The sequence below is a fragment of the Nesoenas mayeri genome (genome assembly GCF_963082525.1).
Source record: "Nesoenas mayeri genome assembly, chromosome: 1".
NCBI classification, from domain to species: domain Eukaryota; kingdom Metazoa; phylum Chordata; class Aves; order Columbiformes; family Columbidae; genus Nesoenas; species Nesoenas mayeri.
This window is the reverse complement of record NC_137541.1, coordinates 205,794,399-205,818,709: the sequence shown is the minus strand read 5'-3', so window position 1 is coordinate 205,818,709 and position 24,311 is coordinate 205,794,399. Positions and strand designations below refer to the sequence as shown.

Sequence of the window (24,311 nt, the reverse complement as noted above, 5' to 3'; positions counted from 1 at the left end):
TATTTTCAATGTGTGCTTATCCATCTTGTGTTAGTACTTGATAAAAATAAACACAAAGAATCTTGCTATTGCTGAGAATTTGAGGTCTGTGTTTTGGCCTGTTTGTCTGTGAAATCTATGGCATTGTTCCCTCTCTTCTGCTCACCCTTTATTTCCTTACTTTATTCCTTTATTTTCTTGAACAATCAGAAATGGATTTCTGTCCTGCTGAGGCTGTTTATGTGTCACAATTTTCCTGTACTTCACTGAAATATTATGAAGGTGAAACCTTTAGAAGTGAGGAGGAAAGTCAAATAAAAAAATAAAACAAAGAAACCTCACATACTTCAATATAGTCAGACAGTAACACTCCCACTGAAAAGCAAGATTCAAATTACTGGAACAGTTAATAACTCTATATACAAATAGTGCCTGTTTCTTGGGATGTTGTTGACAAAACATTGAATGTCACAACTGCAGATCAAAAGAGATCTGAAGCTGCCCATGAATTTCATAGGTGGTTCCCTACTCTGTTCCACTTCCACTGCTTTTGCAACCAAAAATGATCATCAGGTCAGAGGAACCCCCTGGAGAGACATTTCAGTGTCCAACAGCCAGAGGTGGCACAGATGTACCTGGCAGAGACTCTGTTGCTGTGATGTGCAAGATACAGGGATATTTCTAGGCAATAAGAGGAGGGGCTGCATGAAAACAAAATGGTAAATGGTGTTTCTGATCTGGAAGTTCTATAACTAGCAGTTTTTGTTAGAGATGCTCTATATACCTCCAGGTTCCCCTGATGCTACAGACTGGGCTTGCAGAGTCTGGGTGAAGGTGCGGTTTTCTTGCCCATGGTATTTGACACTGACCTTCGAGCATCACAGAAAATTTATCATTTCATTTTTAGATATAAAATGAAATTGATTGATGAAGAAATTACCAAAAATGTAAACTCAGTAGAGCAGGAAACCCCCCAAAAGCAGTGGTCAGAGAATAAACATAGATAAGTGTACACAAAATACAGCGTCCAGTATTAGTGCAGGTCCTCATGGCCAGTCACAGGTAACATTTTCTCAGACTTTTTGACTTTTTAATTGCACTTTACATCCATGAGATATTAATATATATATTTATTAAAAAAAAAATGAAAACACCTCTGTTTTTCTGTCTAATGTTGAACTACTCAGACCTGTTGTTGTTTGCATCCCTTCTGTAGGTGAACGGCATTGATCTTCGAGGTGCTACCCATGAGCAGGCTGCGGCTGCGCTGAAAGGAGCAGGGCAGACGGTAACAATCATAGCACAATACCAGCCGGAGGGTAAGCAAAATAATACACTTAAAGGCATATGGTAAAAGATTAAGTGCTTTAAAGCCACCCATTTAACAGGATGAGGCTACTCTAGATAGTGTTTTTCCCAGCTATCATCAGAAGTCATCTGGAATGAAATTTCAAGGGGCAATTCTATGGCTATATTTTTGTCTTACATAGTAGCTTATGCAACTATAAGAAATAACTTTAGATGTGCATAGAATAAGACAGTCATCAAAACTTAGTTAATCATTCTATTTTCATTACTGCTTAATCTACATTCTTTTCTGTTCTCCTTCCGGAGACAGTGCAAAAGACAGTTTGAGAATGAAGAGAAATGCCAGGAAGATCTGAATTTGCTTCAGAAAGTCAGATCAGATTTAAACAAAGATAAATGCTTCCTGCCAAATGCATAGAGTTTCCCGTTATTACTTTTGGATAAATGTCCTTGTACCTCCAGGGCAATTAGCACCAGATAACAAGTACTTATTAGGGAAAATGATGGCTTTCTAAATAAAAGCATCAACAGGAAATTCAGCAAAATATCAGACATTTAGGGTGGGATGTATCTCATCCACCTTTTGGTGTTTGATATTTAGCCTTCTAGAGCTTAAGCTAGTTTCAGTGGGAAGAAGAAGACATTGATGGATATTATGAGTCCAGAGTTAAGTGACAGAACTCCTTCCCATTGTCCATGAACTATTTTTTTTTCCTGTCTGAGGCTCTCAAGGAATTAATGAAGGAATATTACTTTCTAATAGGAACTAAAGATGGTTTTCCACTGCAGTACCTGTTACTTCAAAACTCTTTCCAAGTGAATTCAGCAACCACAGGTGTCTGGGAAGACTTGCTGACACCATTTTATCAGTTTTCAGTAAACTGTTCCAGTCCAATTCACAAGTCCTGCTAGGACCTGTCAACACAAGTTGTTGATTCTGCCCGATTGAGCCCAGCCTAGGACACATGTAGGTCTCAGGTGAAACAGAACAGCTCTAATAGCAGGTTCAACTAGTCAGTTTTTTCAGAGACACTGTGAAGATTAATTAGTAGTGTCAGAATTTATCCAGCATGATACCTTCTTTTGTTTCTCTGGATCCTTCTGATGACACACAAAGAGAAAAACAGCTGATATTTTAGTCAAACATACAATTGTGCTTCAGATCTGGTATCATGCATCCATTTATTGGTTTATCCACATTTGAGTCACCAAGCAGAATAAATTAGACCATTCTAAGAAATGGGCAGATTAGAGCAAATGAAATTGCAAGTATCTATTTTTAGTTAAATAAATGGAACATATTAATATAAAAATGCATAAGCAATAATCAGTGATTTCAAATAAAAAGTATTGAAAAGCAATTCCATTACAGATAGCTATCCACACTGGATTCTGAATAAAACCCTGTTCCCATTAGTTCCGGCAGTGTCGTTTGCTGTCTGGTGATTTTCTACTGCAATTATCACCATGGCATCTGAGTACTTGTAGCAATCACTGGCATTTCAGAGTTGTTCTATGTCATTGTTAATGCACAGCAAAATACATCTCTTGACAGACTTTTCCTATTATATTTGAACTTTTAGTTGACATACTTTTCTCATGCATTTCACTAGCTCTGCAATATGTCAAATTCAGTTTTGGTGAACATGCAGTTCAAATGATGCTGATAATATCCATCAAATATTATATTGTATACTTATTTTATTTTTCTAATAATGCTGCTTCGTTCACCAAAATCCGTGTTGAGGGCAGACTAGTCCTGGCTGTTGTCAGGAAGCACAGCCGGTTCTCTGTTTCATTCAAATCATTCAAGACACACCAAAGAGAGTACCTAGTGAAGAACAGGCCCAAAAGTTATCCTTATTATAGGAAATGATTGAATATTTTAAGATAGTAGAACTACATTTGTGTTATCTTACTGATGGAGTATTTAATCTGACACAAACTGTGTAAATACAGATGTGAAATGAAGTATTTCTTTCTTTAAAAAATCCCTAATGGGGAAAAAAAAAAAAGGATGAAGTAGATTTAAAACAGTTGCTTAAAGAACCTTCCCAGAGAATTATTTAAGAATTTACAGGTCACACAGAAAGATAAACACACTCTATATCAACATAAATACTTATCTTATTCTGAAGATCCTGCACAACTCTTTTTGTCCTTTTCTCTGCAATTTATACCTGATCTCTTATTTACCATATGTCATCTTGAAGCGTATATTGGAACATAGTCATAAAACACAGTCTTAAAACTGTACAGTTGTGCTTTCCTCAGGGACTCCTCACTTTAAAATGCTTCCAAAACTAGTAAAGTATATAAGCAAAGTGGGCTTGTAGCTTGATTTTTCCATTTTCATACTGGAAATTACGAGTGGTTGTTATTACAGCTTTAGTTTTTCTGGGGAGATCCAAGAATAACCACTGCAAATGCTAACCAATACCTTTTTTTTTTTAATCTTTTACAGTTTATTAAGCCTTTAGATGTTGTTTCAAACAAATGCATTCAATGAAACATTTAGCTATTGATATTTCAGGTATTAAGCGATGATAAGAAAAGTACCAGTCAATACTATAAGCCAGCTGATGTTTACCAATTAAGACTGTGAGTAGAAAAAGCTCATGTTCCACTAATCTAGTTATTATGTGGTAAAAGAAATCTTACAGCACACATATCTTGGCAATGTCTCGAAAATGAAATAATATACTTTGCTGTGGGGAGAAAATGAGGTGACTACTATAGAAACAGCTTTCAAAGTTTAAACTTCCGTCTCCTTGTTTCAAACAGTCAAAAGTTCATCTAAGCCTCATATGAACTCCCCTCACATTAACGTGTATAGCCTGGGCAGCAAATCCATAAGAATGGCAACTTCTACAAAAAAAAAAAAAAAATATATATATGTATATAGTGCTTGCCATCAACTTGAATAGTTTTTCCTCTTGATATCATGACACTTTGTTTTCTCATCATGTCTGGAATATACAAATGCAGAGACTAGCTCAGGTAAAATGGAATGTCATCACAGCATGTTTGGAATGCTCTCAGACTTGTGGCTGGTGATGGTGCTTACCTGAACCACGCTGCCTGTCCCTCGCTTGAAAGTTGTCTTGGAAATAGCAGAAAATTCCGTAAAAGTGCACAGATACGGTGAACAAAGTGAAAATGGAAGGGACAAGCAGCAATTTAATGAGAACCTGAATGGAAATATTAAATCATAAGGGATGGTATGGAGAATTGAGAACAACTCCTCAGCTCTTCCACTGTTCAGTCCGTTTTCCTCATGTCCACTCACCATCTTTTTTTCCCTCATCCCTCTGAGAAATAGAAGAGAAAAAAAGAGGTATGAAAGTCCAAACAAAAATGCAAATTCTGTGGACAGAAATATGGAAATATTTTTAGGAGCAAGAGGAAAATGAATCACAGAGATTAAAAAATCAGAACTCAACAATGGGAGTATATGTTTATAGCTTTAGGAACAATGGCCATAACCCTGGGCTTTTTGAGTAATTCCTTTTATTTTAAAAACTGAAAATAACCTGTGTACTGTATCTTATGTACACGTGTATTGTGTAAATGGAGGTCAACTAATGTTAAGCATCATGATCTCTAACAATCACAGGAGGTGTAGTTCATATGGAGGGTTATACGTGTGTTCAAAGCACACTCGCCATCCTGCAGGCTTCAGAAAGATGACTTTTTATATTCATGTGCTGCTCAAATCTTCTGCACATGGCTGAAATGAAATTAAAGAGGATTTAAAGACCAAAACCTACTTAGAACGAAATTAGAAGAGGAACCGATCACTTATATTTAGCTTTGCTCTCCAATCTTTAATATTCTTGGAAGTGTTTTAACTCTCCTCCTAGCTTAGCAACTCTCAGATCTCTTTTAAAACATTATATAAATATGGAGCCAGTGAGTAGGCCCTTCTCTTCTACAAAATAAAAACCTTAGCCTGGAAAATAAACTTAGGTTGGAACAGCATGTCCTCATTAAGCAATAAATTAGAAAATAAAATGGGAAATGTATAAAACATAGGGAAACACTTTATGCTTCCAGGTTTTTATGCAGGACATACTTTGATTTTAATGGTGACAGTTGTAACTTACAGCCCAGTATGGAAAGAGTTAAGAAAACAAACAAACCAAAACCTTTTTTTCAGTGAAACCGAAATACATTTTGAATGGAAAGTGACCTTTCACTGAAATAACAATTTGTCCTGAAAGACACAGTTTGAGAGTGGGGTGAGACAGAATGCTGGACTCCCAAAGAAGCTGCTCAAAAGCTTTATTGCACATTTTAGTCTCTAATGCTCGTGTTCCCCCTGTGGCAGCATGAAAAGGTAGAACTTAGCCCTAAGATTTTTGCACAACACTCGGTGTCAGTGGTCTGCGAGCTCCGTGGTGCTGCATTGCAGTGTCTCTGCAGCTCTTCCCTCACAATATCCCTGAAAAACTGTTAAAACCACCCCAAACTTCCATGTGCTTTAAATCTTTCAAGCTAGCCAATTAACTTCCTTTCTTAACAGCTTGCATAGAGAGAGAACATTTATTGATTACAGTTTGATTAGGCCAGCTGACAATGAAGAGGTCAAAAAGTGGTTGCAGCGAGATTTCTGCTTTATCACCTTTTGAATTAGCTGTTCGCTGCATGCTCGGGGGCTCTGCGCCTGCTGTGCGGTGAGTAGCTGAGATTTAGTCAGAGTATCGGACAGACACTGTGACAAACAGTGTATTTCTTTGCAGACATTAGCTCAGGAAATTATTAGAGAGCTGCATCTACAGTTCTAAGGATCTTGTGGCAGCTACGGCAATAAATTTCCTTTTTAGTTCTTTCCTTCCTGAATCCGAGAGGCTCACAAAGTGAGTTGCAACAGACCCAATGTTCATAAGCAGCATCAGCTTTTATAAAAATATGCTCCTTGTCTTATATGCTTGTCTGACCTACTAGTGCATGAGATCTGCTCCTTTTAAAATTTCAGAGTAGAAATCCAGGGATTGCTTTTACAGGTCTCTCCCTGAGCAGTCATGGATACTTTTTAGGTCTTTTCCACATTTCATTCCCAATTTCTGTCTCAAAATACAAAAACTTGTCTCCTGTTCTGGTACAACAATCGCATATATTCCTGGTTCAGATATTTAACCTTTCCAGACGCTACAGGAATAAGGTAGATTAAAATATATGGGAACAATAAATAATTGTATTTATTCATCTTTGTCTAGGTCACTTCTATACTTTGAAATGCGAATACTCATGTTAAAGGCTCCTACTCCCAGCTGTCAAAAATCAATGTAGCTTAATTACTTGTATAAAGTTGCATTACAGCAGATGACTTTCATCTGGAGCCCCTGTATCCAATTGCCAAAGAATGCAAGTTGTTAAGGTTGTATTTCATGCATGTATATTAAAGAATATAACATAATCTTGGAATGGCCAAGCTGGATCTGACCAAAGGCCATTTGCTGAGGATCTTGTTTCTAAAGCTTAGGGAGAAGAAAGAGCAGGACAAAGCACAGTGGTATTTGCACTGAATCCTGTCCTACTGACCAGAGGGGGTTGAAAAATCCTCTCCTTGTTCTCAGCTGTAAAAGATCACCACTCTAAAGATTAATAAAATCAACAACCAGTTTAGAGGTATGTTTCGTAGATTGTCCTGCTGAAGTTCAGGGAGTGAATTTTGTTGAGAAGTTCAGTGCATTTTTTTAAATTAGGAAAATTGAGGAGGAATGAGTAATAGAAATGAGAAATCTCAACATTATGGTAGTATATTTTATTTTCCTGTGTTCCAAAACCAGAGAAGTTTGTTGGTTTTTTGTTTTTTTGGTTTTTTTCAGATCCTAATTTATGCATAATAGTTGATAATGCACCAAAGTTCTCCTATGTAGGAGACAAGGACTGCAGTCTCATTCAGATAGCAATATCAAAGACTGTGGGTTTTTATTTTCTCTTGGTTTTACCCCTCTTTTTACAGTGACACCCCTAACTCTAGTGTTTCTTTAATCACTCATAAAGTTTTTGTACCAAGTTTCAGAATAGTAAACTGTTTTCTCCAGCAGATTAAATGTCAGGCCTATGCTTACCTTGCTTGTCCATCAGGTGCCTGCTGAAGAGGTTAGCCAGGTTGCAGATGATAAAGTCATATTCTCCTTCTTCTAATAATTTTAACAGATTTTGCTTCAACAGAAGTGCAGCAGTTCCCTAAGCAACAAATTCCCTCCTTGTTGCAAAGATTTCTATATAAATTAAGATGCTTAACAGTATTTTGTGGCTGTAATACACAACTTCGTGAAATGTACTAAATCATACCATGTTATATTTGTGTGCTCAAAACTAAAATTCTGGCACTTAAACTAATCCTTGAGTACTCCAGGTTATGTCAGCAGTTAAAGTGCGTGGTTAGATGTTGTCATTTTGATATAAGAACTATGGTTCCCTCAAGACAAATGCGGTTGCCAAGAGAGTACCCCACTTGTCTGGCCATGTCAGATACCGACTTCAGGTATAGCTTTGCTGCATACTATTTAGAATATACTGCTTTTATTCTTACAATGTCGGAGCAAAGTCTTCAGCTTTATAATTTCATTACAAGCTTTACACTATATTTAGTGTAAAATAAAACCAAAATCACGAAACCACAAACGGTGTTTAAAATGAAAAATACAGTTTAAAAATCTCCTGATCCACTTTCAAGTTATTTTCTCTTATCCCAGTGTTTTCTTTCTGTTTGCCTGGGCTGCCCTCACCACTCTACTGCAGATTAACTTCAGTGACTCTGCCTGTGTATTGGGCATTGCCCCAGCATGGACAGGTATTTCTAGGGCTCTTCAGATGTCACAGCTGAAGAAGCACCAGGGATTATAAGTGTTCTTTTAAAACAGGTCTTTGTGAGATTTTCCTAAGACATAATAGGTTATATTTTAATTCCGCTGTTAAATTTAAAAATCACACTCCCAGTAGAGTTTCATAGTGTAACTCATCCAACATTGAATATTTTATAAAAAGCAGAATTCTATTTTTTTTTTTTGCTTCGTCTAAAATATTGAGCACTCATTATACATGAAACATGTTACGGCTTTGATATATTTTCTTAATGTTTTTGTGCAGATTCATTTGTGTTTAATGTAGTCATCCCAGTCTGCTAGACTGTGTTTGCTGTTTCCTTACACACTCCAGAGCTTTCTCATTTCCCATTTTCATAAATGTTTCAGTTTGAGTACTTATTTTGTAATTCAGTCATATTTAGCTCTGGTTTCCATCAACAGGCTTAAATTTCTATAAATAGTGTATTCTTTCATAAAGTTGTCAATGTCAACTGTAGGAAATTGTTCAGGAAAAGCATTATTTCCTTTTAAAACCTGTCTTTTCTAGTTTTAATTTTAAATGCGATAACATTAAGTTCTGCAGGGGGGTTTTTTGAGCTCCATTTATAGTGCAGGTCCTGTTTAGTTTTTTATTGTTGATATACAACCTTCTTTGCTTTATTATATTTATACATACACAAAAAAAATGTGTATCTGTTAAATCCTCATTCTAGAGATTATTACTTGCTTTTCTTCGGCAATTTATTAATTAAAGTTTAGTAATTTCCACTTTTTGTTGTTTTGTTAACGTAGCCGTGAATAAGTCTCACTGGGAATACAAATAAAGAGTTGATTTCCTTTTTGCAACAGCTGTTACATTTGCAGCTGCTAATTTAACCATTAAGTACGGGCTATGAAGTCTTTCCCTTTTTCTTCCCTGTTTTAGTATTCACTAAACTGAAATCTATTTCACCCATGTTTTTTTCCTTACATAACAGCTTATTCAGAAAACAAGACCTTCTAACAATGGAAAGTATATGCATGAATTTGTGTACTGGCCTTTTAGTAATTTCTCGGCAGCAACAGGAATAACAATTTTGTAACTGCAGCGATAGTACAGGAATAGCTTCTCTTTTTAATTAAAACCCTGGGCTTATATCTCTGGCAATAGAGGAACATTTGCAACCATATGTTTGAGTGTCACCGTAGTGGAAGGAGCGGGATCTGCAGTAGGGAGACAGCAGAGGGGAGCCCAGGGACAATGCACTTTAGCACCAGATTGAGAGCAAAGCTTGAAATTATTTCTGCACTCATTTTAATGTTTCTTTCTTCTCTCATTCTCTTTCTTTTATTCAATTTCTAATTGTGCTTTTATCTGAAAAAAAAAAAAAAACAAACCAAAACATTCTATGCTAAAGACATTTTGTGTTTACTTTCTTTTTTACCTTTTAAGCAATAAATTTTACTAACACTTTTGCTATTTTAATTCTTTCACAGTGACATCATTTCATATATCACAGAATCACAGAATTAGGACTTAGGAATTTAGAAGCTCATATTTATTTCCATTCATTTACTTTAAAGTTGTTCTCTTTTCTTTCTCATTTATTTTTGCACTTTGCAAAGATGCAGTTTCTTTCTTTGTTGTGGTGCTTTTTAGTTACCTTCAGTGCCAGATGTTTTTCCTTCTTTACTTACAGTTAGTAAAAGTCTGTCCTGTTTCATTGCTGCTGCTTTTCCTAGTCTTCATGATAACTTACACAACTTTAAGTTTAGACCCTATTGTGATAACTTGAAACTGGTCCTGGGTGATTGGGCTATTCAAGATACTGAAAACTCTTCAGGAAAATACTTTTTATCCAAAGAGTTTAACGTATTCTCTTTTAATAAAGTTCAGAAGCTCACTAGAAACCTGGCTTTCTCTGGCTTCAGGTGGATTACTTCATTTAGAGACATGACTGAAAGTAGAAAACACTCCATAAACTGGGTGAAATTTCACAATGTAGTCAATATTACTGATGGTCATGTGCTTAAACTAATACAAAAACACAGGTTATGTACAATCCCTGTGTTTTCAGCTTACATCCCTGGAGAATATGAATACTAAAAATTTAAGCTTTCTCTGCATCTCTGTATCTTTCTCTCTATCATGAGACCCCACCTGGAGTCCTGTGTCCAGCTCTGGAGCCCTCAGTGCAGGAAAGACATGGACCTGTTGGAGAGGGGCCAGAGGAGCCACAGAAATGATCAGAGGCTGGAACAGCTCTGCTGGGAGGACAGGCTGAGAGAGCTGGGGGTGTTCAGCCTGGAGAAGAGAAGCTCCAGGGAGACTTTATTGTGGCCTTTCAGTGCTTAAAAGAAGCCTGTAAGAAAGATGGAGACAGACTTTTTAGCAGGGTCTATTATGACAGGACAAGGGGTGATGGTTTTAAACTAAAGGAGGGGAGATTCAGGTTAGACATGACGAAGAATTTTTTTACACTGAGGGTGGTGAAACCCTGTCCCAGGTTGGCCAGAGAGGTGGTGGATGAACCATCCCTGGAGACATCCCAGGCCAGGCTGGACGGGGCTCTGAGCAACCTGATCTGGGTGAAGATGTCCCTGCTCATGGCAGGGGTGGCACTGAAGGTCCCTTCCAACCCAAACTGTTCTATGATTCTCTGTAAAAGTGCTGAGCAAGAAAAACATTTTGGGTCAAAATTAGAAGTATATTCTCCTGGGGTTTCCTAGAGAACCACTTTCAAGTCTGTCCTGTAAGTTCAAGGTGAATTTGCTCTAGCGCTTAGTTAGAAAGAAACAAATTGAACAGAGAAGTTCTGTTGTCATTTTTCTCTCCTTGCAAAACATTAGCAAGGGCAAAAGAGCAACTAGAGGAGAGAATCGAGATCCATGATATTGAGGTTTCCCAAAGGATGTGGGTATTATAGCCTGTTTATGGGGATCTCTCATGCTGAGGAAAGACAGCAAGTCTGCCATACGGTGGCAGCTGTTACAATAGCATTGCTAAATATCACAGAAGATGATGGCATAGCAGGGATTTTCTTGGCCCATTACTGCAGCTGCTGTCAGCACAAAATTCACAGTGAGGTCAATGCAGGTGTTAGGGGCAGTCTTTCATCATGCTTATTTTTAAAATTTATTGTTCTTGGCACATGCAGTGATTTTCTTTTAATTGCGTTGATGAGCTAGGCACATACAATCAAAAAAGTAATTTTTTATTTTTTATTTTTCTTTATTGGTCCATTGGCTACCCTGGTTGCCCAAGCTCTCTGAGCTTGTTCAGAATTTGGGATGAGTCTCTTCTCACAGGTTATATAGAGAGAACTTCAATTACTAACTTCAATTGGATGGACAAAGCTGAGATCAGGTGAATTAAACTCTTCTGGTGTCTCTGGGAAGTAGCTACTAGTAAAGTGCTACACAGACAGTTGAAGTTGCTTTCTCCAGCTCACCAGATGAAGTGTTAATGAAGCCAGAAATGAATTCTTTGAGCCCTGTGCCTTTGGTTTAATCACTAGGCAACACTTTCTCTCAGAAATAAATCTTGAGGCAAGTTAGTATAATCATTATTTTAATGGAAGTAGGAAAAAAATGGGAAAAATCGCAGGCAACTTAAGGCTGTGATTCCAGTAGAAAAATAACAAATTAAGAGTTTCAATACCATATAGGAGACTTTAAAATAATTATTTACTTGTAACATGATTTTAGATAAATTGATTGGTTGATTTGAATTTCTTATTATACATCTGGGTGAGAATGATGGTGGAGCATGAGAAATGAAAAATAAAGCATGCACTATTTAAATGGAGGGGGACAAAGAGGTAAAGGGAGGATTTGCTCTTGTCTGATCCTGAGCACGGCACTTGCATGCACAGCTTTTTAAAGGATTTCGCTCAGAATGGTGAATAGTCACCCTGCTCCTGTTTCAGAGCTCCTACCTCTGCTTGCTGAGAGAAGCAACATGAGGAATATTCAGTGAAAGTATAAATACTGATCTGTAGTGCACTTAATGTATAGGCGATCATATAATTATTTACGAAGAACAGCAGTGCTATTGAGTAGACTATTACGTGTGCTCACACATAAACATAGGCAGCCATTGGGAACTGGAATTTAAGGTCAACAGAGACAGCTTTTAAGAGCTGCACGGGATGCCTGCAATAGATTTCTTCACAGCTGTCAATATGACACACATTCTTAGGTTGTAAGTGCATGTGAAGGATAACTAAGAATTTATACAGTATCATATCACATGCTAAGCTGTGCCCAAGATAGAACTATTTTTCAGCAAGTCAGTTCAAAGCCTCTGAAAATCTTTACTACTGAGCTACTTCTAAAATAAATTCCCTTTTTTCCATGATCTTGATCTACGTCATTCTTTCTTATGTTGCTTTCTTTTTCATGGCTGTTAACCTGAGAGTTGACAAGAGAAATAAGAATCAGATTTAGGCTTCATTGTCAATCTCAATACTTAACTACAGACTCATTGAAAATACTTAATTAACTGCAGAATCATTGAAAGAATGTCATATGTCATGTGAACTTCAAAAAAACCCCTTTCTTTAATATTAATTTTGAGTAAGAAAATCTCTAACAGAATACATGAATGCACTGAATATACATATTATCATAGATTTTAGCCTCTCTCATCTGTGTGGGTTACTGTATAATGGCTACATTAGAGACTTAAGTGAAAGCTGAATTAAATGGAACTTTTAAAAATTAAATATTAACCATATTTCAGTGTGAAGAAGCATTTAAAGATATAACATCATTTATCTATAAAGTGAAATTTTTGTTATATTTTACCTTGAGAATCCATCTTCTTTTAGAAGCTCTAGTATCTATTGAACGTAAGTAATTTTTTAGGGTTGAAGATGGTTTCAAAGATATTAGAGTTAATATTTTCTAAGCCAGGTGCTCAACATTAAACTCTGAAATACAAATATTCTGATCTGCTGCACTGCTGAATTATGTGAATGATCACTTCTTTAATTTTAATCATATTTAGTAGCTTAAACATGGACTTAGAAGTCTGGCATTAGTCACCCTTCTGGAAAGTTTGTTATTAGGCATCTTGAAGTACTTTCTAGTGACTCTCTAATTCCCTTTGCAGTTTGCAAAGGAAACACATGAGACGAACCCAAGTAATAGTTACTATTTTTAGCACTTAGCCTCTTGCATATTTGCTTTTAATTGGTTTAGACAGAATTGTTTGAGTTTTGCCACTCAATAAATCTGGATCCTTATGTTCACCTCCATTGGACCCCCAAAACTCATGTCAAACTCAACAGCTGCCTTTGCAAGTCTCAATGCTCAGCATTTCAAGATATCTTTATGTGGTGATAAACTGCATGATACAGATCAGGGCAGGTCTTGCATTGTGGACAGCAGGGTCCATCTCCACCAGAACATTATAAGCCTTCCTAAAATCTTGCTCTGTGTTAATAGTGACATGTGGCAAATTTTATGTATATGTGTGTATCACTTAAGCACGTTACTGAGTTGCCACACATTTGCAGTGCTGTCCGTGAGTCTTCTATCTTGTGACACATGCAGACAGCCCACGTGGGTCACGCAGAGGGGGAGACTGAGACCAATTGCCAAGGACGGATTTTCTTGGTTTTCTTTTGCACCAGTCTGGGTACCAGTGAAAACAAAATTATATGAAAATGGGCCTGCAAAGTACCCTCAGTGGGGATTTTGCTGGCTGTGCCCAAATTTGTGGAGACAGGCGTGTGGCAATGGGGACTAAGCATGAAGGGAGAAGGTAATGGAGGAGAGAGCTGCAAGAACCTGATGCTCTGGTTTGTCATTCTGTGATTTCATTTTTCATGTGAGTGCTGAGAATTTGTGTGTATCATCTGGCCACTTCAGTATGTATGTGTGCACAATACTTTTCAATATTGTTCTTTTAAACCTCCATTGCATTATACATGTGTATGTGTGTGTTTGTGCAATATTTTGTGCCCACCACCTAAACCATTTCAGCAGCCTCTGATTTAAATAATCCAAGCTAGGTCTGAATAGGGATCTGAATAAGGATCTCCAAGCTAGGATCTGCCTACATGGCTTGGAGGATAACACACATGTAGTCCAGCTTGTGTCCCAAGAGTAATGTAGCTGCGTTAGTTTTTCCTGCAATTATATGCCCTGCATCTCTGGTAGGTGCTCTGAAACCTGCATCTATCTTAGACATTCAGCCCCTTTATAAAGGAAGACAACTCAGTGTAAGTATCTTCTTTATGATGGGTTGCTACTAATCCTTCCCAGCTGTTTGTAAGGCTGTCTCAGTATTTACTGCCAGAAGAGAGTTCATATTCTTATCCTTCCTGGGTTGGATTCAGTAAAAACGTAAAATTATGCAGTCTGCAGTTAAGAACATTCAAAAGCGAAATGTAACAAACATATGATAGTGTTGGGAAAGAGAACACCGGAGTTTTGACAGTCAGTGGGTACTGACTCTCTCCTTGACATTGCATAGCTCCCTTCTGGTTATCTTGTTAACCAGCACAGCCACCCTTAAGGATCAGAAAAGTGTATTATGGATTAGTTAATAATCGTGTTTTGAAAGTACGGAGAGTAATATGAGTACTAATTATCATACAGAAACTGTAAGTTTTGATGTTAGGACTCAACCTGCATTGGAATAAAGAACTCATAAATTAATTTAATTACTCTCAAACTTCACGCATTTAGTCTTGTCATATAATAACCCAAATAGAATAAAAGTATCTGCAGCCGGACTGGTGCAATGGAAAATGCAATGTATCAGCAACTGCCTTATTCTGTCTTGCTTGTGCCGTCTCCATAAATATTTTATTTCAACTAAAAGATATAAAATGGCATCAATTATGTCTGGTAAGTGACTATATGAAACAAGTTTAAAGTACTAGGAATGAAGCAAAGTGACTACATTCTGGGCAAAAGAAACAGCAGTCCAGTGTGTGAATAGGAGCCTGGGCTTCACCTCTGAGCTGTTTCCAAAGCGACTAGATGTTCAATCATCTGTTCTCTGTTTAAATCCTTTCAAAATGGACATTTATGGAGTTTTACTAAATGGGCTCTTTCACAAATCCAGCTGGTTTCCATGGAAATTTTTATCTGCCAAACAAAACATCTCACTTCAAAATCACAGGAATTCAGAAAAAGTCCAAATTATTTCCATTCAAAAGTGCTTTTGTGATATCTTACGGTTTACACGGTTCAGGTACCTCATCTCCACACTTTCTGCTCCTTGGGCTGTGATCATTTCTCCCTGGATATCCCTTGGACAGGAGCTCATAAGATGCCTCATTTCTTGGCCTTGAAAGTGGAATAGAAGTATAAGGAGCACACCGAAGAATATTTTGGGTTGAGGGCCAAAAAATATGAACATTTTAGGAGGATTAAGAGAGGGAAACCAGTTCTGGTAAACTTGATCTTCTGACAAAGACGTACAGATTATTGCCATTATGAAACAAGTTGAGTTTATGCTATGTAAGTTGCATTTCCTGACATACTGCTGTTGGAGATCTTTCAGTGGTTTTTCTGAATGAGTCCGTAGGTGCTAGAAGAGAGATGGTGAAATCTGAGGGTGCTGAGGAGGTAAACAGTATTGTAAGTGTTAGGCTTGACCATAAATTTAAAAAAAAATGTCATTTATAGATAAGATAAACAATTGATATATTTATTTATTTATAGGTATACATACTCCCATGTAAACAAGAGGGAATAAAGGTAGTGGCTTTGATGTTACTAATTCCTTCTCAGAGTGAAAACTGCTGGTAGTGCCTTTCTGTGCTGAAAGTCTTACAACATCCACTGCGCTAGGATGTTACGCTGGAAGTCCAGATTCAGATGGCTTAAAGCCAATGTGCCTACCAATGTGCCTACTGATATGCATATGTCAAATATTATTATTATTATCTTTAATATTATCTCTTTGAGGATGCCAAAACACCCAATAGGAAAGGCTAGGCACAGAGAAGCTTTAGGCTGTCCCAATCTGGATCCAAAAGCCGTAGCAGAATGATTTATACTTCTCTTATGTGTTGATAAAGGTCCAGATGTGCTGTCTGATAAGATAAATATTATGATAAGAGACTGGTAAAAAACATCTACCAGGAAAACCCATGTTTACCACTAGTGTAATTGTTTTAGTGGTTTAGAGTTTTAACTTCTGTGAAGAAATTAAAGAGTATTGCCGTGTCACTTATGCAGATTCCCTGTCACAGTCTACCAAGAGTCTCTTGTCTCCTACTTAGAGACTTTTGCCTTTGATATCTCTCAATTTTTTTCTGGCTTAGCCGAGAGTGTCTGAAAAACAGCACAGCATGTTTCTCAGCTCCTCTTACCACATCCAAGGGAGGGCATGTTGTCTCCATTAGCTCTTCTATATCTGGAAAATGATAAGGTGAGGTGAGCTGTTGATACTGGGGCCTGAACAGCAGCTATTGAGTCACTAGTGCTTCATAAAATTGTTCTGGTACTTATTTTTTTAAAACGTTGATTCTAATGCAAGTGAAAACTATGACTGCTGATTGCTGTTTATGCTTATACTGCATTCCCTCCTCAGTTTCCTTACACTGTTTCTAAGTTTGAAAAGTCAATCGTATTTAAATTGCTTACATCAGTATAGTAAACAGAATGGCAATTACTGAGCAATCTGCTTTCTAACACATTAAGTGATTTATGGCTGCAGTAGGCAGTGTATTAAAATTCTGTTTGTGAAATTAAAAGTATAATGTCTGGAAAACCAAATATGAGCTCAAAGGAAGCTGTAAAACTCCCAAATAATTAATGGATAACACCACAAAAGTGGTGGATAGTGCTAAAAAAATAAAAAGATAGGCAAATTTATTAATAAAATAGGCTTTAGATTGTTTAACAGTCTAGCTTTCAAACTCTGCATAGGAAAGAATGCAGTGTTCAGTTTTCAATACCTATTTCCAGGGAAAATAATAGCATAGGCACTTGTAAAGTCAGGTCTAGGTAGACACTAACAGGAATGACAAATTTTACACTAGGGCATGTAAACGAGGTGGGATTAAAACATAGAAAGAGCAGGCAGAGGGCTAGGACTGCAGAAAGAAAGGGTTGCAAATTAACCCCTCTGGCTGTTTTGCCCCTGCCAGAGCCTTAGAAAGCCATGGCGGGATCAGAGTGTCCCTTGTCTCCTTGGCCTGGCTCTCCAAGGCTCTCCCTTTCCATTCCACTTCTGCCCCTTCTCTCTGTCCCCCTCGTTTCCATTGCAGGACTGACCTGGCCTTTCATCCCTGGAGTAGAAAAGATAATTTTTTCCTGTATTTCAAAGGAGCCTTGAACTGGCTTTGTATATTAAACGCTGGTCCCTAATCTTGCAATGTGGTTATCAGAAAGAAGAGTTCTGTGAGGGTTTTTTTTCCAAGACCGAAGAGGTGCTTTCTCATATTTTCCTTGTTTCCCCACAGATTTTCACTCTCAGTTCATGGTCTGTTGTGGCAATGACAGCAGAAGAGGGCTTCTTGACCTCGAGGTTAAAGCATAAGATTGACAACCAGGCATCGTGGGTTCTTCTTAACTCTTCCACTTACATTTGCATTGCTTAACAAGGTTTTGGGGATTTTTTTTTTTTTTTGCCTTTTTTCTCTTGATTCTTCTACTGTTATGATATTTCAGACTACTTTGGTCCTTTATATGGTGTTGCTTGTAAGATGAGGTGTGATGTAGCAAAGAGTAATGCAGCATGATAACAAGAACGTTGTGAATTTCCATGAGAGCCCTGTTCAGCACTTCCCATTCACCAGAGCATCCCTGCTGACTTCACTGGATCTTGAAGCCAGGGGGAGTTTGAGTGAGTAATGTGCAAAAACAGGCTCTTTGACTATGGCTTAATCCTGAAATACATTTTGTGACTGCAGTGGATGCTGTGCATGTCCAACAATTGTCATATCAGTCCATTTTCATTTGTAAAGTACTTTGCGATGTGCTGGAGAACAAGGCTGTTATTCAAGCTTTAGTTTGCACTGCCGTGAGTGAGCTGATTTTGTGTTTGGGCATAAGAAATGGTTGTGAGCACCATGGTTAGCAATGTATTTTTGGGACAAGAAACCTGCGTTAAGTATAATTCCATATTTTAAGAGTTTTAACTGTGTTTGTGTATTCAGTTATTTGTGTACAATTTTCAAAAATTCTTCTATGACTTCAGGAAAATAGGACCCCTAAGTCTTTTTATTTTGTGCAACTTGGGATCCTAGGTCTCTTAGTTTAAACCACAGGATAGCCCAGGTGTTTTCCAGACAAAAATGAACAAAGTCTGGAAGCACAACTAATGGTTCTGTAGTGAGTTGACTTTTAATGCCTAAAGGTGGGATTTCAAGACCACAATGTATTGTTCAAAGTGATATAACTTACTTTATAAATATGTTTTTGAGAATTCATAATGAAACATACTTATAAAACAGATTTATTAATAGGTCTCTTAAATTATTCAATATTTGAAGTCAGATTTTTTGAGTGCCTTCTTCAATAGTGGTTGCCATATATTTTCCTTCAAAGAATTCCACAAAGAATTTTCCTTTTTAGAAAATGGAAGTAATGTTTTCATTGGGTCTGATGCCAAAGGCATACTGCCTCCTTTTTCATAGTGGCCATCATATTACAGTGTTCTGAGGCAGCTGTTTTCACATTTCCAATTCTTAAACACCCTTGGTTTTCTTTTCACTATAACCAGATCTGTAAACTTCCTAGATTTGTAAATCTTGCTTGAGGCTAAATATATATCCCTGTAATGTACTTTACCTTAAATTATTGATATGTATGTTCAATTGTAACTCTATCTTAATGCAGTTTTTGTCTGGGAATTATTATATAATGCTCTTTAAGAAGTCCTTAATTGCCTTTTGTGTAAGAAATTTAGATATTAAATAGTGAGATGAATTTCTAGAGTATTCTTTGTATTCTTACTGACTGGGGAGATTTACTTCATGTCTTCAACCAAGGTTGCTGGGGCTTGTGTAGCTCTCATTTATGGGGCAGCGTTTTATTGAATTTAGCATGTAGTATTTGTAGTGCTATAGTCCCTAGAAGGCACACTTAAAGACAGCAGTAAGGCACTGTAAAAACACCGAGAATAAACAATCTGTGTGTCTCTGACAGCTGACAAAAGGCACTAAATAGGTAAAGACAGCCAAGTATCCAAAGGAAGCAGTGAAGTGAAGTTGGCCAACGTGACAGGGTGGGAGCCCAGCTACATCAGGTTTTCCTGCAAGTAGCATAGATAAAGCATGAAGATTTGAAGAATGGTGAAAATATCCCCAAACTATCCCTTCTAAGTGTTAAGAGATCACCAAATGAGAGTAGGAGGGACCTGTCTGAGCCTATGACAGGTCAATATCAGACCCCCAATGTCATGGGCCAGGAAGAGTTAGGGGGGTCCTCCAGATACCGCATGAAGTATCCAGAGGACTGTGTGCAGCCCTAATTATAGTAATTATTAGCATCGGGGTAGAGGTCTGGTGCAGAGAGGAGCTCAGGCCAGCCACCCGCACACTGGTGCTGTTCTTCTGCAATGCTCCAGAGGGACGCCATTGCTTTTGTCAAGGCCGCAGGGCAGGCTGCTGAGGATTTCAAGGCCACAGGAAGGTGTTACGGTGACAAATGTGACAAAATGTCATGTGTTGAATGTGTGTACGAAAAATATCATCAAGTGAAGTTCTCCAAGTCAATGACAGTCTTTCATAGAGCCCACAGGGCCCAGGGTTACGTGACTAAATGTGAGACATACGGGCACACATGCATGCAGCTCTTTCCCAGTTGTTATCCCTTGTCTCTCTGCATTTTACTGGCTTTCTCCTATAAACTGTTTGGTGAAATTTCTTTTTATGCTATGAAAACATTGGATCTTTCAAATCGAAATCGTAAAGGTTTTCATTGCAGCATATAAACATTTTACAGTCGTGGCTCATATTTGAATTTCATAATAACAGTGAAGAGAACAAATTTAAAATGAGTCAACAAATGTGAACATGACTTAACCTGATATAAACCCATTCCAGTGTCACTGCTGGCATTAACTCCAACCATACATCTCATCATTGTAAAGAGATGACATACAGATCACTTGTGCAAGCTGCAGTTTAGAGATTTACTGTAAGACTGCCAGGATCTCTTGATGGTGCTGTTATGTTTGATGACTTGTCATGCTTTTGGTCACAGGGAGGTTCTTTAAAATATGAATATAAAATTGAAATTAAAAAATAAACAATATTAATGCATAATATGAAATTATTGTTTAGGCTTTTAATAAGTGAAATAAAAACTAACTTTTCAAATTAAATAATCTAAAATTATTTGTAGCATGTTAAATGCATTCACACTGATTTCTGTCCTAACTGCAAGTTTTAAATGCACAATAATCAATATAGAATAAAGTACAAAACTGGTACTTTTACCTATTGTATTATATAATTGCAAAGCCTACAGTGTTAGCATTCCTGTTATTTGTATTATATTTTTATTAATTTGTCCAAATAATTAAAATGCGGTTTTAACAATAGGATGACAACGAAAAGCTTATGAAAAACTACATGTTCATAGATACAAGAACAAGAAAAATATAGAGATAAAAAATATTTCATTTAGGTTTTGTTTGAAAATAATGAAGTAAATTATTTTATTGTCACTCTTTCAGTTTCACCAGAAGGCTCATTTTATTTGAGGATCTTCTTGCGTTTAATATTCTAAAGCACAAAGATTTTCAACTTCAACATGTTTCAGGTTATTCCCCTTAAATGTTTCCGTTCAAATTTTAGTGTGACTAGCCAAGACATTTAACTGAGAATCCATCTCAGAAGAGATGGACAGAAGTTTTCAGTAGCTTCAAAGAAATTGATTTAGAAGCTTAGCAAAAGGAAAGACTTTTCTACAAGTTGTTTTGACAACTGAAAAATGCTTCTGAGAAGATATAATTCAATCTGACACTCTGGGACATTGTGTAGCTTCATCTAAAATGATGGGCATATGTGTCAACCAAAGTATGTTGTTTTCTTAATATTACTCAGATTTCTGAATAAGTTTGTCTGAAAAAGTCAGAGTTAATTACTTTCTTGCATTGGTTAGTGCTAAACAGCTACCTCACTGTACATCCCATCTCCAGCATGCATCTCACTTTGTGCTGCAGGAATGAGCTAAGTAGGAAGAATAAACAACCACCTATGAAAAGTGGTTACAGATCTGCATTGGAAGAACTGAATTGTTTGGACCTTACGAGAAATCTTTTGTTAAAGAATACTGTTCATTACTTTGTCTTTAGATCATTCCATTTCACATTATGGTAGAATCTTTTGGCCAGAAGGAGTTGGTGTAGTTTAATTTTTTACACAAATGCGACCACTTTATCATAGCCCGTGTAGGAGGATTGTGACAAAGGCCTTTGCAAAGCCACCCATAGATTGTGTCTCTGAAGGCCTCTTGAATCCGACAATCATCAAATTAAGCTTTAGAGAGGAACTTAGAGGAATTTGTTAGCTAACATTAAAAATATATTCTTTTTCTCTCTTTGTTGCAAGAAATTTTTAAGACAGTGAATGTAATATGCAGTCATGGTCTTTCGTCTTGTAGAACTTGCAACACTCTCTGTGGACATACATGACTGCTTAATATATGTGTGCTTGTGTGAAATTTTTAAACTAACATACACGATCCAAGAAAAGGCAAGTTGTCCTGAAGTCAGAGTTAATTATGACATAGTAGAGACAGAACAAGACAACATGTGTGTCATTTTGTCAATTAATATAATTAGCATTAAATGAAGTTGGGTTTTTTTTGCTGTTTTTAACACTTCAGAAAAGAGTCTCAGCTCCTTGCAAGATCGAGCTCTACATGACTGTGGACAGGAGCTCCAGTACTTGGTTGCCATAACACCTTGATTCGTTCAATGCAGTTTTGGCAAGCAAACCACTTTCCTGTTTTGTTGCAGTAAGACACAATTTGAGAGCGAGGCCTCTAATAAAATGTCAGCTCCTTATATGCCGTAAGCACTGAAAATGCTTTTTCTCTGTGGCAATTTTCAGACTATCCAGGTAAATTTTAAACTTTTTTTTTTGCATTAACACTGTATAGATGTAATTATATATGGTTGTAGTCCTAGCTACTAGCTATACTAGCAAAAGACCTGGGATATATCTAGCCTTAAACTGATATCAGGCTTGGACAGAGAGATACCTTTGCTAACAAACAATGGCCATGGTGTAGGCATTAGCTCAAACCACATGCCATTCTTAAACAAACTATTTTAGCTTTATGAACATACATCAGCTGGTCTAAAAGCCAGAAAACAGTCCCTGGCCCAATATCAAGGGTATGTATGACCATGGGGCCCTCTCCTACAGACAAGGAATTGCACAAGTCATCTTAGCGGCAGTTAGACTCTAGTTGAGTTTGTATGATTTGCTATGGGTATAATCTTCTCCTGATAACCGAATAATAGCATTGGTGATGTTTCCAGTTCTGAATTTGAGATCTAAATCAATATTTACCTCCTGAAAAAAAAAAAAAAAGAAAAAGCTTGGACAAAAAGGTGCCTTCTGTGGTTATTTTTTTCTCACATCCATTCCTTATGGTCTCTGCTTTCTTTATGTCCCCCTCTGTCACTGATTTGTTTTTGATATTTGATGTTTTCGAGTTTCTGTTCACTGACCTATCGTTCTTTTAAAACAATTGCTTCTCACAGTGCCTCACATTTAAGAAGCAATCAAAAAATCATGACGTAAAAAATAACTTCTTATTCTAAAGAACACTTGGTATTTTTCAAACCGTGGTGCTTTACAAAATCCAATTAATTTTCCCAGTGTGATTCCTTTTAGCCAAAGTAAGCAAAGAGTACAGAATAATCATTTTACTTATTGACCAGAAGCTGACTAATTCACTGGCTGTTTCTCATGCTTTTACCAACATTTCCTCTTGTTTGGGTTGTGGATGCTACAGCGGATGTTTATTTGCCTGTAAGTGAATGTTTCTAGCAGCTTTGGCTTCATAATTTTATAAAACAATTTAAAAGTCAGAGCATACTTGAATTGACATTCTATATATAAACTCAGATTTTTTTTTCTGTCAGTATTAGCTTGCAGATTACTTTGAAAAGAAATTTAATACTGGTTATCAAGATGAGATCAATATCACATGTCATAAGAACTTTGTTTCTAGATCCCATATGGCTGGTCTTTATTTTCTTCCTCTCCAGTTTTCATTTCCTTCTATTTTATATTTTATCTTGATTTTATAGTGATTTGTAAAATGATGGGTTTGTAATATGTCTTAGATATAGTGCTTATTATATTGGGTTAAGCCTATCTTTTGTTATTTAAATCTGGAGGATTTTGCTCTTAGGAATAAATCATCTGAGTTCTTTAATGGACCTTTTATAAATACTACAGCCTTCTCTGATGATCCTTGAGACAAAGCTGTTCTTAATTTTTAAATTAGGTTTGATTCTCCTCTGTTTAATTGAAAGTGGAATCTAAAGGAAATTGCAGAAATGTCAAGAATTTGACAGGACTGATCTGAAGCAACTTTGGTTCTGAGCACAGAGAGGAGACACATCAGAGAACTGCAGTGGCCTTTAGGAGTCTCGCTCATGTACCAGTGAGCCCTGGCTATTCACAGCTTTGCTTCTACATTAAATTCATTTTCTTGTTCCGTGGCCTGTGCTGCTGCATCTTGTTTATTTTCATTCTGTTCAGGTTCCATTTTACACTTCCTATCATTACTTCTAAAATGTTCTATTTTATTCTCCTTGTGTTGGGACTCAGTCATTTAGACCCATTGGCAACTACCTGACCACTTTTATGGAAGGTGCTTTATCCATGCATCATTTTACTTCATTTCAAGTCACAACCTCTGTTCTGTACTATAGCTGAAGCAAGAATTGGTTTCTCCCCAGTGATCCTTTATAATTTTCTGTATAAATAAGTGATCTTGTTATGCTTTCAGATATCTTTCTTCATGTATTGCTTCTGTTTATTGTCTCTATCCTTGAGTCTAACTAGTTCACATTCTCCATTACTCTTAATTTATTTGTTTTCCCCACAGTCCTCTAAGAGGATTCTATTTTGTCTTTTTATTATTACTTGTAATGAGAAAGTAGAAACTGGTTGAAAACTTTTCAGTGAAGTAGGTTTTATTAGAAAATGTCAATTGTGCAGAATTGGCTTTTTGAAAACTCTATATGGCAACGAGAAATGAGGAATATTGCTTTTACATGTGGGA

The 24,311-nt window shown here is 36.9% G+C and overlaps 1 protein-coding gene across 6 annotated transcripts in view; it reads left to right on the top strand.

The window, feature by feature from the left end:
• Positions 1-24,311, top strand: part of DLG2 (discs large MAGUK scaffold protein 2) — a gene marked incomplete at both ends in the record, with an annotated part of 882,996 nt that overhangs the window by 671,570 nt on the left and 187,115 nt on the right. For all 6 annotated transcript variants that reach the window (XM_080346627.1, XM_080346631.1, XM_080346630.1 and 3 more), the window contains one exon: positions 1,196-1,298. In XM_080346627.1, the coding sequence (XP_080202753.1) occupies positions 1,196-1,298 (103 nt within the window). The remainder of the gene's footprint in view (positions 1-1,195; positions 1,299-24,311) is intronic.